This window comes from Phoenix dactylifera, chromosome 5 (assembly GCF_051530095.1).
Source record: "Phoenix dactylifera cultivar Ajwa chromosome 5, Ajwa_hap1_PhDact_Kaust_v1.1, whole genome shotgun sequence".
Taxonomy (NCBI): Eukaryota; Viridiplantae; Streptophyta; class Magnoliopsida; order Arecales; family Arecaceae; genus Phoenix; species Phoenix dactylifera.
The window spans coordinates 39,134,468-39,153,604 of record NC_143194.1 but is presented as its reverse complement, the minus strand read 5'-3'; the positions used below and the strand labels follow the sequence as shown (position 1 = coordinate 39,153,604).

The following is a 19,137-nucleotide window of genomic DNA, read 5'->3' as shown; positions in this document are numbered from 1 at the left end:
CTATAATCATATGTCATCACCTGCAAAAATGTAAATAATAGGAGTGAGCTAACAGCTCAGTAGGCAACATCATGCAATAAAGTCATCATATAACATGTGATGATGCATATAAAAAGCAGCTAAAACTCATAAATCCAAAATCCACACGATAATCCGTAAACCCGATCCGAGACTCAAAATAACTCAACCGCATGACTACGGCCACATCACCCAGTGGCATGGTTACACCGAGGTGCCAGGACAACTCTCCGCAGAGCCGCTCCACTGAGCCAACGCACCACTGTGCCGCACCCCCTGGTGCCAATCTCACGCTCCACCGAGCCGCTCCGAAGAGCAAAAACGCACCCTTGTGCCGCCACTATTCTATCACCGGTGGTCACGGTGTCGGAACTAGTTCCTCAGTACAAGTCGACAGGGCCAACGTATCATCCTATTGGCGGGGCCTAGACTATAGTTACGCGGATTTTAAAATATCAATAAATCAATTTTCCATTTGGTAAATTTCCAAATCAAAGTCATGATCATACTCCCAATAGTAAAGTACATAACAGTTTATGAAATTAAATATTTAATTCTAATTCTAACACATAATGCCAATAATAAATCATAACATCAACATATGCAAGATACATGTTAAAATTCTACTTTAAAGCAAAAGGTCACCTACCTGGGCTAGCTTAACAATCCCTGCCACAGATATCACGAACCCCTGATTAAAACATAAACATTAATTATTTAATTAACTAAGAAACATAATTTAAACTATTTCCAATCCCTTAAACTTCTAAGTTCATAGATTCAAGAATGGGCCCCCAAGATCAAACATAGACCCTAAGAACAAGTAAGCCAAAATCCCAAAATCAGAATCCTTTAAACCCAAAACCAATTGTGGCTCAAAACAGATTAGTCCCAATTGGACCAAACCAGATAACAAGTCCAGATCAGATTTCGGGCCCAAACCAAACCAGCCCACAGATCCAATCAGGTCCAACTTAGCCCAAAAACAGATCCCCAGCCCAACCCAAACCAGATCTGATCAGACCAGATTAGATCAAATCTTAACGAACCAGATTACACTTAAATCAGACTAACTCAAATTTCCGACTCAGATTCAGACCATAACCAAAACCCATTCACTCAAATCCAGATCAAACCCAATTCACGGAATAGGTGGAACCGGTTCATAGCCTCAACCGGTTCAGGTTCTGATCCACAAATGAGGCACAGAAATCAAAGCAAGAAAAACCCAAGAAGAAGAAAGAAGAAGAAGAAGAAGAAGAAGGAAGAGAAGAAGAAGAAGAAGAAAAAGAAGAAGAAGGGGAAGAAAGGAAGAAGGGGTGGCTGGTGGTTCCGGTCGGCCTACGGCGGCCGACTATGGTCCTCGGCGGCGGCGCTCGGCCAGCCATCGTCGGCCACGCCGCTGTCACGAGCAGCGGAAGAGAAGAAGCACAGAAGAAGGAGAGGAAGAAAGGGAGCAAGAGAGAGACCGGGGCTGGGAAGCCTGACCCCCGTTTGTCCACCTCCGGCCGAACTCGTTTCGGCCGGATTGACCCCGGCCGGCCGAACCTCACAAAAAAAATTTCCCGAAACAGGGGAAGGTGAAACCGAATGACTCCCCATCATTTCTCTCCCCTTAAATCCATAAAAAAAAATAGATTGGTTGTCTTTCTCACCTCCGGTCGTCGACGAGTGGATTCCCGACAGCGATGGCGGCGACGGTGGCTCCAGCGATCTTCTCAAGAAAAGGGGAAAAGAAGAGGAGGAAAGGATGAGTTTTTTTTTTTTTTTTTTAGAGGGATGGGGGCTCCTCTGAGAGTCCACGAAGAGAGAGAGAGAGAGAAGAGAGAGAGAGAGAGAGGGGTGCGGGGGTTTCGCTGGCCATTCGGCCGGCGTGTTCATCATAGGGATGACCATGATGAACAAACTGAAGTCGGCATCCCTTGCCGACTTCAATTCGTTGGGCCCAAGGATGGGCCCAATTCGGATCTTTACAGTGACCTTCGCTGCAGCTGATTAGTCCCTTTGAGGTTTCAAGCATCTCATCCAATGCTGTCCTCACTTTTCCTTGGCAGCATGAGGTCCAGTAGCATGCCCGGCCCAGTTTGACACTCATCAAAGAGTATACAGAAGGTCCAGCCCAAAAGTCCTTCCAAGCTCTTGACTTTTTTTAGTTCTAATTAATGAGCTATGCTTAAAAAAAAATGTCCTACTTAATTAATTGTACCATCATTATATATAAAAACATAATATAATATTGAGGTAATTAATTTTCCACCCTCCAAAAAATTCTGATATAACAAAAAGTTCTCGTTGACCGATCTTAAAATCTTCGGTCGAATATCTTCACCAAGTTTAATTTCCGATCCTTGAGCCCCTTTTATTTTTTTTAACAAATACCGAAAATGCCCCCGCCCCTATTGATCTCCCATTCTCCGGGGAAGAAGAAGAAAAAGGCCAACGCGGCCGCCGCCAACCATGGTCTACCCTCACCCGAGCTCCCTCCCGCGGCCGCTGCCGGCCCCGGCTCACCCCCTCCTGAGCCCCCTTCCGCGGCTGCGCGGCTGAGAACGCCCCCGCCCCCACGGTGGGGAGGTGCCGAAGAAGAGGAAGAAGGGCGCCCTCTCGCGTCCTGCGGCCGTCGCCGGCCACGGCCTGCCCTCCTCCCGCGTGCGGCTCGCGGAAGGAGAAGAAAGAAGAAGAAGGGAAGAAGAGAAGGAAAAAAAAAGAGAAAAAGGAAAGAAAAAGAAGAAAAGAAATGAAAGAAAGAAAAAAAAAGAAATAAAAGAAAAATAAATAAATAAATAAATCCATAAATAAATACATACACACATATATATATATAGAATGAACGAATAAATAAATAAATAAATAATATATTGTAATAGAATAATAAATAAATAAATAAATAAAGCGCTGCGGCCGGGCCCGCTCCTGCTGCCGCCGGCCTCATGGGAGGAGAAAATAGAAAGAAAAAAAGAAAAGGAAAGAATAGAAGAAAAGGAAAGAAAAAGAAGAAAATAAAAGAAAATAAACAAGAAAAGAAAAAAAATGAAAGAATAAATAAATAAGATAATAAAAAATATATTGTAATGAAATAAAATAATAAATAAATAAAGTGTGGGCAGAGAAGACTTAATTGTGTGCTCTACACAATTAAGTCTTCTCTGCACACAGTTAAATGTTCTATGTACACAATTAAGTCTTCTCTATGCATAAGTAAATGTATGCAGAGAAGACTTAATTGTGTATAGAGAACACTTAACTGTGTGCACACACTTAAATCTTCTCTGTACACAGTTAAGTGTTCTCTGTACATAATTAAATCTTCTCTGCACACAATTAAGTATATGCAGAAAAGACTTAATTGTGTACATAGAACACTTAACTGTGTGCACACACTTAAATGTTCTCTGTACACAGTTAAGTATTCTCCATACACAATTAAGTCTTCTCTGCATATAATTAAGTGTGTGCAGAGAAGACTTAATTGTGTAAAGAGAATACTTAACTGTGTGCACACACTTAAATCTTCTCTGCACATAATTAAGTGTTCCATGTACACAATTAAGTCTTCCCTGTTGTGTGCAGAGAAGACTTAATTGTACACATAGAACACTTAACTGTGTGCATACACTTAAATCTTCTCTGCACACAGTTAAGTATTTTCTGTATACAATTAAGTCTTCTCTGCACACACTTAATTGTGTGCAGAAAAGACTTAATTGTATACAGAGAATACTTAACTATGTACAAAGAAGATTTAAGTGTGTGCAGAGAAGACTTTTTGCAACATTGAGCCATCTTAACTTAATTGTGTGTAAAGAAGATTTAACTGTATTCCAAGATGATTTAACTGTATGTCATGCTAGATTAAGTGTGTTTCAAGCTTACTTAACTATGTGCTGAGAAGATTTAACTGCATGCGAGGCCAAATTAAGTATTCAAACATTGATTAAGCCAAGCTTACTTAAATGTGTACCATACTATATTATTTGTGTACCAAACTTACTAACCTAATTGCAATGGTGAGTTAACTATGTTCGAGGATATATGAATTGAGTTCCAAGCTTTATTTATTTATTTATTTATTCGTTTATTATTTTATTTCATTACAATATACTTATTTATTATCTTATTTATTTATTTATTTATTTATTTATTTATTTATTTGTTCATTCATATATATATATATATGTGTGTGTGTGTGTGTGTATTTACTTATTTAATTTCCTTTTCTTCCTTTTTTTATTTTCTTTTATTTTCTTCTTTGTTTCCATTTCTTCTTTTTTCCTTGCCTTTATTTATTTATTTATTTATTTATTATTTTATTTTATTACAATATATTATATATTTATTTATTTATTTCTTCATTCATTCATATATATATATATATATATATATATATATGTATATGTATTTATTTATGCATTTATTTATTTATTTATTTATTTATTTATTTTTTCTCCTTTTCTTTTCTTTTTTTTCTTTCCTTTTCTTCTTTTTTTTTCTTTTTCTTTTCTTTGTTCTTCTCTTCTTCCCTTCTCCCTTCTTATTTCTTCTCCTCCGCGAGGCAGGCGGCGTAGGAAGGGGGCCGGGCCATGGCGGCTGTGGGAGGGGGCTCGGGAGGGGGCGGGCCGTGGCCAGTGGCGGCTGCGGGAGGAGGCTCGAGAGGGGGCTAGCCGTGGCCGGCGGCGGCCTTTTTCTTCCCTTCTTCGGAAGGGGACCGTGGGGGCCGGGGCATTCCCGGCGGCGCGGAAGGGGGCGGGGCCGTGGCGGCCGCGGGAGGGCGCTCAAGAGGGGGCGGGCCGCGGCCGGCGGCGGCCGCGGGAGGGCGCTCAGGAGGGGGCGGGCCGCGGCCGGCGGCGGCTGCGGGAGGGCGCTCAGGAGGGGGCGGGTTGGCGGCGGTCTTTTTCTTTCCCTTCTTCATAAGGAGACCATGGGGGCAGGGCCGTGGCAGCTGCGGAAGGGGTCTCGGGTGGGGGCGGGCTGGGGCCGGCGTTGGCCACGGGAGGGGGCGGCCCGCGGCCGGCCGCCGGCTGGGGGCCGCGGCGGCCTTTTTCTTCCCCTTCTTCAGTGGGAATGGGAGATCGGTATAGGCGGGGGCATTTTCATCTCATGTTGGAATGTTGAAATATGGTTGGACCGGTTGTTAAACAATCAGTCAACGGGGATTAAACATTAAAGACCAGTCAATAAATGGACCGGTCGTTAGTTTCCCCTATAATACTTCTGTTGACCACCGCATCATGGCCGATGGCTGGCAGCATCTCTCTAGATGGTCAACACGGCTGTAGTTGAAAGATAACTTGGGGTAAGAATGGTAACAACCGAACACTAATAATACTGGATTTAGCGGCGAATTATGGGGAAAAAAAGAGAGGAAGATCCCACCTCAAAGTCGGCTTGTTAGACACGGATCTAATAGGAGCCTAGCATAATCTAAATAAGATCTAACTCTGGCGGAAATCCAGAAAACCCAGAATCTAGTAGCACCTATGATTGTGATGTACGGTTGGGTCTCCAAGCCCAATTTATTAGGGACATTTCCTAAAGATTTCAAACTCACGTTAAAAATGTAGACTTCGCCGCTTTCTCTGTCCTTGCCTAGAAGAAATTTCTGAACTCTTGCCACGGGACGTTGAGGTAGTTTCCAAATCCGGGTCTTTCCCGGGAGCTGGGGGATATTGGGATTAACCACAAGGGGGAAAAAAACCAGCTTATGCATCGTTGTCGGCATCGTTCAGAAGGACTAAACACGAGAAAACTGAGCCTTTTTTTTAATTTAATGAAAAAGAAAAGCCTTCGTACGCTAAGCCATTTCAAAGGTGGAAGAGCTTGACCGACTATTTGAAACACGAGGCCCTTATTTTTGAAGTTCCAGAAGCCGCCCTCCCTCCTAGTCCTCACCACCAACCGACCCTATTTAAGCCCCTGTTTCCTCCCTTTCCCCACCCCTGTCACACAACACAACCAGCGGACGCAACCCATCTCCCTCCCCTCCACCCTTCTCGCCTCTCCTCGCTCCATCTCTGGCTTCACAATCCCATAAACTTCGTAGCGGCTCGGCACGGCAGGACGGACTGTTTCCTACCTCTCGGATAGCTCCATCTCTGGCTTCACAATCCCATAAACTTCGTAGCGGCTCGGCACGGCGGGAGGACTGTTTCCTACCTCTCTGATAGAGGGTGAAGGGAAGAGAGAAAGCACGGTGAAAGAAATGGAGACAGGGGAGAAAACCAGGGTGGGTAGCATAAGGGCGAGTAGCATAAGGGCGAGCAGCACCAGGGCGGGGAGTGCATCCATCTGGATGAGAGGAGAAGATGTCTTCTCGAGATCGTCGCGAGAGGAAGATGACGAGGAGGCCCTGAAATGGGCTGCGCTGGAGAAGCTGCCGACCTATAACAGGCTGCGGAGGGGCATACTTGCTATAAATGAAGGGCAGCCCAGGGAAATTGATATAGAGAACCTCAGCTATCAAGAGAGGAAGAACTTGATCGAAAGGCTGGTCCGGGTTGCCGAGGAGGACAACGAGAAGTTCTTGTTGAAGCTTAGGAACCGCATGGATCAGTACGGACAAGCACATCCTTCCCCTTTGCCTTACTTGAATGCTTTGGCTGCTAGAGGATTTATCTAAATTCCGATTTCCTGATTTCCTCTTTTCTTTTGTTCCTTTTTCTAGAGTTGGAATTGAACTTCCGACGATCGAAGTGCGTTACGAGCACCTCAACATCGAAGCAGAAGCTTATGTGGGCAACAGAGGCTTGCCTTCATTCGTCAATGCTACAGTCAACGTCCTCGAGGTATTTCGGATAACTAAAATACTCTATTGAGAAGGAAAGAGAAGAGACAAAAATAAATAAACGAAAAAGTTTTTACATATAAATCCTTCAAAATATATAAAATTGTATGAATACCCTTCTAAAATTATTATTTGCATGTATTTCTCCATAAAATATTTATTTTGCATCTATATTTTTTTTAAAATATATGTACCTATATCATCTAATGCCATTAAAAAATAAGTAATTTAAAATTTAAAATGACTAAAATACACTTACAACTTTTTTTTTTTTTTTGCATATCTACACGTAATAGTATTTCAGCCATTTTAGTTTTAAGCTATTTATTTTTTAATAACATTGGATAGTATGTATACACATACAAAAAAAAAAAAATACATACAAATAGTAATTTTACGAGAATATTCATGTAATTTTTATATATTTAGAAAGATATTTATGTAAAACAAAAAAAAAACTCATAAATAAATAAAATTAAAAGCTATCTATGAGGTTCGGTGAGTACCTTTATAACTGAGGGGTTTGCTTCTCTTTTTTTCTGGTCCAAGGGCTTTGCCAATCTCCTGCATGTAGTACCAAGTAGGAAGAGACCAGTAGAGATCCTTCATGACGTTAGCGGAATCATTAAGCCCCGCAGGTATGATATCGTTTGCTTCAGATTTAGATACCAAACTTCTCGTTCCAATTTCGTTTCTGCATCTGAAATTTTTAAATTATGTTCCTTCTATTTTGTAGGATGACTTTGCTCCTGGGTCCACCAGGGTCGGGGAAGACGACTTTGTTATTGGCGTTGGCCGGAAAGCTCGAGTCGGATCTAAAGGTCAGGAGATTCATTCGCTCTGTATCTTAATTTTAATTTCTATAGATGCTCTCAATGCTGCTATAAGATTTCCAACTTTCTGAAACACAAAACAGGTTTCGGGAAGAGTAACTTACAATGGCCATGGGATGGATGAGTTCATGCCCGAGAGAACAGCTGCATATATCAGTCAACATGATCTCCACATCGGGGAGATGACAGTGCGTGAAACCTTATCTTTCTCTGCGAGATGTCAGGGAGTAGGGACTCGTTACGGTCAGTATCGCTCCACAAATTGTTTCGACGTAGAAAATTACTCCATAATTTTTCATACAATTCCGATAGATCTTCTTACGTGACAATATGCAGATATGCTGGCCGAGCTAGCAAGAAGGGAAAAGCAGGCAAACATCAAGCCAGACCCCGATATCGATATCTTCATGAAGGTGAGATAAGCATCCTCTTAGCAAGCAGAGCTGCTCTGTTCATCTTCCCAAACTCTCAAGAAATTGATAGCTTTGGCGAATTAAAACTTACCGGAGTGTCACCATGGTTGTTAATCCATAGCAAATTGCTTCTCATAAGCTGATTAACTTGACATCGAGCGGACAGAAAGCGCAATAAGATTTTTCCTTTTTCTACTTATCAGGCAGCTGCAATGGGAAACCAAGAGACCAATGTAATCACAGACTATATACTGAAGGTATGTGCCGCTCTCTGCCCCTGATCTGTGACCCTTTTGTTATGTTTTTTCATGGTGCAAACTTCTGTTTTGATGATTAATTTGACAAAAAAGCAAAGATAGAGGAAGAACACTTTCAAAGAAACTAGAAAGAAGGTCGTCTTATTTGCCATCTGTAACAGATTTTAGGATTGGAAGTGTGCGCTGATACCATGGTAGGAGATGAAATGCTGAGAGGCATCTCAGGAGGACAAAGGAAGCGTGTCACAACAGGTAGACGAACTGCCAAATCCAACCTCCAAGATCATGTGATCTTCTAGGATGCTGTCTCAATTGAATAAATTTTGGGTGGCTAAGCTTCCCTTGATCTAAAAAAAAAAAAAAAATCTTTGGGGATGCTGATCTGATCTGACCCTCTGGGTCTTCAACTTGTGATACAGGAGAGATGATTGTCGGGCCAGCGAGAGCTCTATTCATGGATGAGATATCCACAGGTCTGGACAGTTCCACAACTTTCCAGATCGTGAACTCGCTCAGGCAATCCATTCACATTCTCGACGGGACAGCCGTCATTTCTCTGCTTCAGCCAGCACCAGAGACCTACGACCTCTTCGACGACATAATACTTCTTTCAGATGGCCATGTTGTGTACCAAGGTCCCCGCGAGCAGGTGCTTGAGTTCTTTGAGTCCATGGGCTTCAGATGCCCTGAGAGGAAAGGTGTTGCAGACTTCTTGCAGGAAGTAAGCCAAAAACCAGAAAGATTCCCTTCACCAACATTTATTTTTTTTCTTTTGGATTACAAGATTGTCCAAGATGATAATTTATTTTTGGGAATGTAGGTAACATCAAAGAAAGATCAGCCGCAGTATTGGATGCGTCATGACGAGCCTTACAGGTTTGTGCCTGTCAGGGAATTTTCAGAGGCATTCCAGTCGTTCCATGCGGGTCGGAACTTAGGAAATGAACTCTCCGTCCCGTTCGACAAGAGCAGCAGCCACCCTGCTGCTCTCGCAACTACAAAATACGGTGCTAGCAGCAAGGAACTATTGAAAGCTAACATCTGGAGAGAGTTGTTGCTGATGAAGCGGAACTCATTTGTCTATTTCTTTAGGGCCTTCCAGGTAAGTGAATCACCTCCGCTGCAACTTAGAGCTTCTATTCCACAAACAAGTGCCAGCGGTTTATCATTTTGCATTTCTCTCCTCATCAGCTCATGTTCATGGCTACGATCACAATGACACTCTTCCTGCGAACCAACATGCACCGCGATAGCACAAACGATGGAGGGCTTTATATGGGTGCCCTTTTCTTCGCAATGATGATGATTATGTTCAATGGATTCTCTGAACTTTCATTGGCCATTGCAAAGCTGCCTGTTTTCTTCAAGCAAAGGGACTACCGCTTTTATCCAGCATGGACTTATGCCGTGCCCTCATGGATTCTCAAGATACCCATAACATTTGTGGAAGTTGGTGTCTGGGTGTTCATGACTTACTACGTGATAGGATTTGATCCAAATGTCGGAAGGTCAGTATTTCTTTGCTTTGCAACTGCCACAGCTTGACCTCCAGCCTGATTTAAGTGATCCTCCCATTCTGGCTTCTCAGAAATAACAGCATTACTCTCGCTTCCATGTACAGGCTATTTAAGCAGTATCTGCTTCTCCTACTTGTCAATCAAATGGCTTCCGGGTTATTCCGTTTCATCGCTGCACTGGGTAGAAACATGATCGTTGCAAATACTTTTGGAGCGTTTTCATTGCTCGTGGTTATAGTGTTGGGTGGATTCATTTTGTCGCACCGTAGGTTCTTGCTCTTTAGACGATAGCAAATTGTTTCTTTGTCAGTTTACCGTGCCAAGTGTTACGATTTACCTCAACTGGTTTCAGAGTGTTGATATTTAATCGATTTTCATTGTTCCCTTCGGCAGAGGATGTGAAAAAGTGGTGGATATGGGGTTACTGGATCTCACCCATGATGTACGCACAGAATGCACTTGCAACAAATGAATTTCTTGGACACAGTTGGAGCCATGTAAGTTCACTTGCTTTTCTGAAAGGTCAATGCTATATATGATTTTCTTTTTTTCTCTGTTTTTTTTTCTCCCAAACAGGATGATTGGATCAGATAAATCATAACTAAACAATCAAATACATTAGATTTCATCAACATATAAATTGATATGATGATTTTAATAACTCTGATGGACAATAACAGGAATCCAAAATTATTTAAAAGCTTAAGTAATATATCCTTCTACATGAAGTTCTAAGGATGATTGCAATTATTCTAATTCATGTGCTAATAATTGCTCAAAAAATGTATGCGCTAGCAGATGACAACCAGATACACATTGGTTTGACCACTAGAAACAAGTAAACTTGGTATCATTTATCAGTAAATTTGTCCTTATTTCACAGACACAGAGTGCTTTCAAATCATTTACAGTCACTCCCCTGCAGTTACTTCAATTATCTATGTCGAACAACAATCAAGTAAATAATATCATCGTATGTCTTCAGCGAACTGAAGTGCATTTCCTTTGATTTATCTGTGTTATAGATTCTTCTGAATCATAATGAAACACTAGGAGTGGAAGTCTTGAAGTCCCGTGGAATTTTTACAGAGGCCAAATGGTACTGGATTGGTACGGGTGCATTGGCCGGATATATGATCCTTTTCAATATCCTTTTCACTGTGGCGCTCACCTATATCAAGCGTAAGTAGTTCTCCCCCTATATCTTGGCATCAACTCTATGTAGCAATCTCGCATATTGTGATGCTTAAAGAGGTCCACATTGAGATACCTTGCCCCATACCTTACTTTGAAATGCTTGCAGCATTTGGGAAAGCTCAGCCAAGTTTATCTGAAGAGGCATTGAATGAAAAATATGCAAATATAACAGGAGAAATGGAGCCATCATCACTTACAGAAAGGAGCATTAGCAGAGATTCCACATCCAAAAGTAAATCAGTTATAACATTACTAGTTTGCTCATCAATTTCTGACAGTTCCCTCTCGCTGTTTATCATCTTAGTTTACATGTTCCGATGCAGAAAGTGCTCGTGGAAGTAGGAATAATGATGCCTCATCAAGCATGACAGATGCTGCTGCTAATCTTAATCAGAATAAGAAAGGAATGGTCCTCCCATTCACACCCCTTTCCATCACATTTGACAATATAACATACTCGGTGGACATGCCACAGGTATCTGCATTTGCGTAAAAGATAAATCTCTGCCTGTATTTCACCGAACTTTTTTTTTTTATGCGGTATACTTATTTCTTGCCAAAATAACCAATCCTTAATGGAATATGTATTTCCAGGAAATGACAGCACAAGGTGTTGAGGGAGACCGACTGGAGCTCCTAAAGGGAGTGAGCGGATCTTTCAGGCCAGGAGTACTTACCGCTCTAATGGGTGTAAGTGGAGCAGGCAAAACTACACTCATGGATGTATTGGCTGGAAGGAAAACAGGTGGATACATAGATGGAAGCATTACCATATCTGGCTACCCCAAGAAGCAAGAAACTTTCGCTCGTATATCAGGATATTGTGAACAGAATGATATCCACTCTCCTCATGTCACGGTTTATGAATCCCTTGTTTACTCTGCATGGCTTCGCTTACCTGCCGATGTAGATTCTGCAACAAGAAAGGTTGGCCGAACATACGGGTCCATTCTTGTGCAACTTTCAGCTTATAACTTCAGGAATTTAATTGTAACAATTAATCTTCTGTGCAGATGTTCGTGGAAGAGGTCATGGAACTTGTAGAGCTAACATCATTGAGGGAAGCCTTGGTAGGACTGCCTGGTGTGAATGGGTTATCAACCGAGCAGCGCAAAAGGCTCACAATTGCAGTAGAGCTTGTTGCTAACCCCTCCATAATATTCATGGACGAGCCTACCTCTGGACTGGATGCAAGGGCGGCCGCCATTGTAATGAGGACAGTGAGAAACACTGTGGACACCGGGAGGACTGTGGTGTGCACTATTCATCAGCCTAGCATCGACATATTTGAAGCTTTTGATGAGGTGAGAAGATCGGTCGGATCGATAGGTTTTCTTTATTCTCTCGCAGGTATTCGTAAAATGACATATTTGTAAATGTTGCTGGTATCTGATGCTTTGTTACTTCCAACTGCAGCTGTTTCTATTGAAGCGAGGAGGAGAAGAGATATACGTAGGCCCGTTGGGGCGACATTCTTGTCATCTGATCGATTACTTTGAGGTAAGAAAATGGACAGCAGAAAGGTTGCATCGTTTTTGGTTTTCAGAGTTTTAGCTCCTGAAACATTTTATATTCGAGCGACGCGACGACGTCTGTAACTTTGCATTTATATTATCAGCAAATCGAAGGAGTGAGCAAGATACAAGACGGCTATAATCCTGCAACATGGATGCTGGAAGTAACAACACAATCACAAGAAGAAATATTGGGGGTTAGTTTCAGCGAGGTGTACAAGAATTCGGAATTGTATCAGTAAGTAGTTTGGCTGCTGTTCCAACGGATTAATTTCTGATGGAGGTATTACCTAGAAACAATTAACTCTTTTACTCTATATTGTGTTGCAGGAGAAACAAAGCTTTGATCAAGGAATTGAGCATACCTCCTCCTGGCTCCAGCGATCTTCACTTCCCAACTCAGTACTCTCGACCATTCCTCACACAATGCTTGGCATGCCTATGGAAACAACGACTGTCGTATTGGAGGAATCCTCCATATACTGCTGTCAGGTTTTTCTTCACAACAATGATAGCCTTGATGTTTGGGACGATATTCTGGGATCTTGGTACCAAAACGTAAGTAGTAATTCTGAGACGACCCAAGTCTGCTATATATAATCCCCTGATGTTTCCAAATATGATTTGTCTGACAAAAACATTGTTGCAGGAGGGATCAACAGGATTTAGCTAATGCAATGGGTTCCATGTACGCTGCTGTTCTGTTCATCGGGGTTTCGAACTCCACATCCGTCCAGCCCGTTGTGTCCATCGAACGAACCGTCTTCTATAGAGAGAGGGCAGCAGGAATGTATTCAGCTTTGCCATATGCTCTTGGACAAGTAATTACTTCAACATCACCTTACCACATCCAACGTACGTGCATTTGAAACAAATCAAGATCAGCTAACCATGTTCTTCTGTGGCCTCTGCAGGTGTTGATCGAGGTTCCCTATGTCTTGGTTCAGTGTCTGGTATATGGGGTTATAGTGTACGCAATGATTGCGTTTGAATGGACGGCTGCCAAGTTCTTTTGGTACCTGTTTTTTATGTACTTCACCCTACTATACTTCACATTTTATGGAATGATGACGGTGGGCATGACTCCCAACATCAACATAGCTGCCATCATAGCTGCTGCTTTTGTTGGAATGTGGAATCTTTTCTCTGGATTCATTATCCCACGACCGGTAAGTTCTGATTCACATTGCTCTATTTAAGATGGGTTTCCTGAAATAACGATGAACTAAAACAAAACAAAAAAAACTTTGCCCTTCTTACAGAGTATGCCTGTGTGGTGGAGGTGGTATTTCTGGGCAAACCCCGTTGCATGGACATTGTACGGCTTGGTCGCTTCACAGTTCGGGGATATCGAGCGCACATTTGAGGACGGCAGCCAAACTGTGGCTGAATATGTGAGGTCACATCTTGGATTCAGACACGACTTCTTGGGAGTGGTTGCAGTGGTTGTCGTTGGATTTGCCGTGCTCTTTGCTTTTCTTTTTGGGTTGACAATAAAAGTACTAAACTTCCAGAGAAGGTAGAGAAGTATTTACTTGGTAGATTAAATTATTTTTTAAAAGTGACATTTCGGATCGACCTCACCATCAAATGTAAGCAGAAGGATACACGATGCTATGCGAAATATCAAAAGAAGAATTTGTCAGTGGCAATCAGTCAGCTATTTTTTTTCTCTCTCTTTACCTTGTATTAATTTTTTGTACCCTGTAAGTTAGGTATGTTGACAATGATGATAGCATTTCTTTCTTTGAATTTTTTTACGAAATGTGTCTGCTGTGATTTGTACACTTCTTTTGTGGATGCAAGGGCTAAAAACTGTGCGACGTGCAGAGAGTATATGAAGTATAAAGGAACAACATGGGAAAACAGCAGATAAAAAATAGTCCGAAAAGAAGCAGAGAGTATCTAATTTTTTTTCCTTTCCTTAATGTCGCCTTTCATTGGTTTCTTGGATGGAAGGAGTATCCGTCAACCTTCTAATTCAAGATAATAAATATTTTAGTCAATAAGAAAAGAAAAGATTATGCGGAATATGAAACGCTGGAGAAACCCACACAAACAAGAAGATGTTGTAGTTTTAATTTTAAAAAAAAATTAAACCAACCTTATCCGCAAAATTTTATTTTAAATGTATTAAAATACTTTTTGCCGGATGCCTCTTTTCGAAGAGTTACAACTCTCTTCAAAAAAAAATGTTGGTTTTCGAAGAGATATGGTATTTTCGAAACATCACGTATCTTAGAAACCATCCGTCTTCTCGATCATCTCAGCAAAGTCTGTAAATAAATTTTGGGCCCATTGCTTTAGAAACACACTTACACATCCACTTTTCTCTTGTACACTCTATTGCAATATGATAGAGACTCTGCTTCCACACTTTCTGCTTTTTCATTTTTCCTCCACCTTTTCTTCTTCCTTCTTTTCTAGGCAACCGAAGGAAGTCACTCAAGTCTAGCCTTCTAGCAATTGTGCATGTTACAAGAGAATTGAGCTGAACTAGTTTGTTATACCTTTGGGATGAGATCGTTGTAGACCCACACGTAGGGGACAAATCACGTTCTTGGGGTAGTATACATCACACGCCTCGATCCAACCAAGCTTTCAACCAACTAATTTTCAAAATTTTGTAGATATAAAGTTTTATTTCAATTTATTATCTCAAAGCATAAATAGTGATTTCTAGGTATATTTATTCCTATAGTTTAAGAGCAAGATCTTGATTATACTAGAAATTACTACTAGTTGTTTATCGAATCTACTTTGGTTGTATAGAATTAAATTTACTTTGATTGTATAAAATCAGAAAGTTTGTATCTTTTTCTTTTAGAGATTATTTTCCTTACAAAAATCAGTCTTTTGAGAAATTTATCTTGCTCTAAAAATAGTGCAAATAGATTTTTCTGCAACCTTAAAAAGTATGCAGAAATTTTCTGCATATTTAAAAATTTAAGCAAAAATTTACTGCAGCTTCGTCCATAATTTTTCTATATATATTAAATTCTGTATAAACTGATTTTCTACGAGCTTTGAATTTTCTGCATCTTTAAAACCTACATCGATCGAGTCCTTGCCAGACAAGCTCCAGGATTAGTTAAAATAATAAAGCAAAATGCCTTTTGTGCCCCCCAGCATGGCCCAGATTTTTTTTTTTTTTTTGGATCGTTCCGCTTTTTTTTTGGTTGAAATGGGAGGAAGGATTTTGACCTGAGTTCTATTTCTGCGGTTATGTACAGAAGTGGATTGCAACATGAGTTGTAAGGTAAGTTGGGTTCACGTACACCTGATTTGGTCAACCCAGGGTCACCATGACGGCCCGGTTTTATCCTTAAAGTTGGTCGAACCGAGAAGAGGAGGTTACAATGAAATGGTTATCTTAGTTTGTGTTAGGTTCTGGTTAGCTTTCTTTTTATCCTCTGCGGTGCGGCTTTTAGTTGCATGGGGTGACTGTCACGCCCCGAACCCGGGGCCCGGGACGCGAGCAGACGCCGCGCACCTGCAGGGCGGACCCCGCAAGCACGCAAGGCAGATAAATCAAATTAACCATCAATAACTAAATAAAGATAAATTTCAGTTTTCATATCAAATGTCCACATATACATATGTCAAAAGAAAAGTCAATATCTACTAGCTAAATACATCATGATCACTCCATCCCGTAATCCCTATAATCATATGTCATCACCTGCAAAAATGTAAATAATAGGAGTGAGCTAACAGCTCAGTAGGCAACATCATGCAATAAAGTCATCATATAACATGTGATGATGCATATAAAAAGCAGCTAAAACTCATAAATCCAAAATCCACACGATAATCCGTAAACCCGATCCGAGACTCAAAATAACTCAACCGCATGACTACGGCCACATCACCCAGTGGCATGGTTACACCGAGGTGCCAGGACAACTCTCCGCAGAGCCGCTCCACTGAGCCAACGCACCACTGTGCCGCACCCCCTGGTGCCAATCTCACGCTCCACCGAGCCGCTCCGAAGAGCAAAAACGCACCCTTGTGCCGCCACTATTCTATCACCGGTGGTCACGGTGTCGGAACTAGTTCCTCAGTACAAGTCGACAGGGCCAACGTATCATCCTATTGGCGGGGCCTAGACTATAGTTACGCGGATTTTAAAATATCAATAAATCAATTTTCCATTTGGTAAATTTCCAAATCAAAGTCATGATCATACTCCCAATAGTAAAGTACATAACAGTTTATGAAATTAAATATTTAATTCTAATTCTAACACATAATGCCAATAATAAATCATAACATCAACATATGCAAGATACATGTTAAAATTCTACTTTAAAGCAAAAGGTCACCTACCTGGGCTAGCTTAACAATCCCTGCCACAGATATCACGAACCCCTGATTAAAACATAAACATTAATTATTTAATTAACTAAGAAACATAATTTAAACTATTTCCAATCCCTTAAACTTCTAAGTTCATAGATTCAAGAATGGGCCCCCAAGATCAAACATAGACCCTAAGAACAAGTAAGCCAAAATCCCAAAATCAGAATCCTTTAAACCCAAAACCAATTGTGGCTCAAAACAGATTAGTCCCAATTGGACCAAACCAGATAACAAGTCCAGATCAGATTTCGGGCCCAAACCAAACCAGCCCACAGATCCAATCAGGTCCAACTTAGCCCAAAAACAGATCCCCAGCCCAACCCAAACCAGATCTGATCAGACCAGATTAGATCAAATCTTAACGAACCAGATTACACTTAAATCAGACTAACTCAAATTTCCGACTCAGATTCAGACCATAACCAAAACCCATTCACTCAAATCCAGATCAAACCCAATTCACGGAATAGGTGGAACCGGTTCATAGCCTCAACCGGTTCAGGTTCTGATCCACAAATGAGGCACAGAAATCAAAGCAAGAAAAACCCAAGAAGAAGAAAGAAGAAGAAGAAGAAGAAGAAGGAAGAGAAGAAGAAGAAGAAGAAAAAGAAGAAGAAGGGGAAGAAAGGAAGAAGGGGTGGCTGGTGGTTCCGGTCGGCCTACGGCGGCCGACTATGGTCCTCGGCGGCGGCGCTCGGCCAGCCATCGTCGGCCACGCCGCTGTCACGAGCAGCGGAAGAGAAGAAGCACAGAAGAAGGAGAGGAAGAAAGGGAGCAAGAGAGAGACCGGGGCTGGGAAGCCTGGCCCCCGTTTGTCCACCTCCGGCCGAACTCGTTTCGGCCGGATTGACCCCGGCCGGCCGAACCTCACAAAAAAAATTTCCCGAAACAGGGGAAGGTGAAACCGAATGACTCCCCATCATTTCTCTCCCCTTAAATCCATAAAAAAAAATAGATTGGTTGTCTTTCTCACCTCCGGTCGTCGACGAGTGGATTCCCGACAGCGATGGCGGCGACGGTGGCTCCAGCGATCTTCTCAAGAAAAGGGGAAAAGAAGAGGAGGAAAGGATGAGTTTTTTTTTTTTTTTTTTTAGAGGGATGGGGGCTCCTCTGAGAGTCCACGAAGAGAGAGAGAGAGAAGAGAGAGAGAGAGAGAGGGGTGCGGGGGTTTCGCTGGCCATTCGGCCGGCGTGTTCATCATAGGGATGACCATGATGAACAAACTGAAGTCGGCATCCCTTGCCGACTTCAATTCGTTGGGCCCAAGGATGGGCCCAATTCGGATCTTTACAGTGACCTTCGCTGCAGCTGATTAGTCCCTTTGAGGTTTCAAGCATCTCATCCAATGCTGTCCTCACTTTTCCTTGGCAGCATGAGGTCCAGTAGCATGCCCGGCCCAGTTTGACACTCATCAAAGAGTATACAGAAGGTCCAGCCCAAAAGTCCTTCCAAGCTCTTGACTTTTTTTAGTTCTAATTAATGAGCTATGCTTAAAAAAAAATGTCCTACTTAATTAATTGTACCATCATTATATATAAAAACATAATATAATATTGAGGTAATTAATTTTCCACCCTCCAAAAAATTCTGATATAACAAAAAGTTCTCGTTGACCGATCTTAAAATCTTCGGTCGAATATCTTCACCAAGTTTAATTTCCGATCCTTGAGCCCCTTTTATTTTTTTTAACAAATACCGAAAATGCCCCCGCCCCTATTGATCTCCCATTCTCCGGGGAAGAAGAAGAAAAAGGCCAACGCGGCCGCCGCCAACCATGGTCTACCCTCACCCGAGCTCCCTCCCGCGGCCGCTGCCGGCCCCGGCTCACCCCCTCCTGAGCCCCCTTCCGCGGCTGCGCGGCTGAGAACGCCCCCGCCCCCACGGTGGGGAGGTGCCGAAGAAGAGGAAGAAGGGCGCCCTCTCGCGTCCTGCGGCCGTCGCCGGCCACGGCCTGCCCTCCTCCCGCGTGCGGCTCGCGGAAGGAGAAGAAAGAAGAAGAAGGGAAGAAGAGAAGAAAAAAAAAAGAGAAAAAGGAAAGAAAAAGAAGAAAAGAAATGAAAGAAAGAAAAAAAAAGAAATAAAAGAAAAATAAATAAATAAATAAATCCATAAATAAATACATACACACATATATATATATATAGAATGAACGAATAAATAAATAAATAAATAATATATTGTAATAGAATAATAAATAAATAAATAAATAAAGCGCTGCGGCCGGGCCCGCTCCTGCTGCCGCCGG

General features: G+C 42.0%; 1 protein-coding gene across 1 annotated transcript; it reads left to right on the top strand.

Moving 5' to 3' along the window:
* The first annotated feature begins 5,950 nt into the window (after positions 1-5,950).
* Positions 5,951-14,282, top strand: LOC149753581 (ABC transporter G family member 36-like). Its single transcript, XM_089931055.1, has 24 exons — positions 5,951-6,567; positions 6,680-6,800; positions 7,349-7,437; positions 7,536-7,620; positions 7,716-7,875; positions 7,969-8,045; positions 8,249-8,302; positions 8,464-8,554; positions 8,722-9,023; positions 9,123-9,404; positions 9,494-9,810; positions 9,924-10,084; positions 10,213-10,316; positions 10,845-11,001; positions 11,123-11,248; positions 11,340-11,491; positions 11,611-11,943; positions 12,030-12,320; positions 12,433-12,516; positions 12,635-12,768; positions 12,861-13,088; positions 13,180-13,351; positions 13,445-13,699; positions 13,793-14,282. Exons 1-24 carry the CDS (start codon positions 6,218-6,220, stop codon positions 14,051-14,053), a joined length of 4,386 nt encoding a protein of 1,461 aa, XP_089787181.1. The 5' UTR covers positions 5,951-6,217; the 3' UTR covers positions 14,054-14,282.
* Positions 14,283-19,137: the final 4,855 nt, after the last annotated feature.

Coding starts and splice junctions, on each gene's coding strand:
- LOC149753581 (XM_089931055.1), top strand. CDS start 6,218: ATGGAGACAGGGGAGAAAACCAGGGTGGGTAGCATAAGGGCGAGTAGC. Junction 11,002..11,122: donor GGCGCTCACCTATATCAAGC/GTAAGTAGTTCT, acceptor AAATGCTTGCAG/CATTTGGGAAAGCTCAGCCA. Junction 11,249..11,339: donor CAGAGATTCCACATCCAAAA/GTAAATCAGTTA, acceptor GTTCCGATGCAG/AAAGTGCTCGTGGAAGTAGG.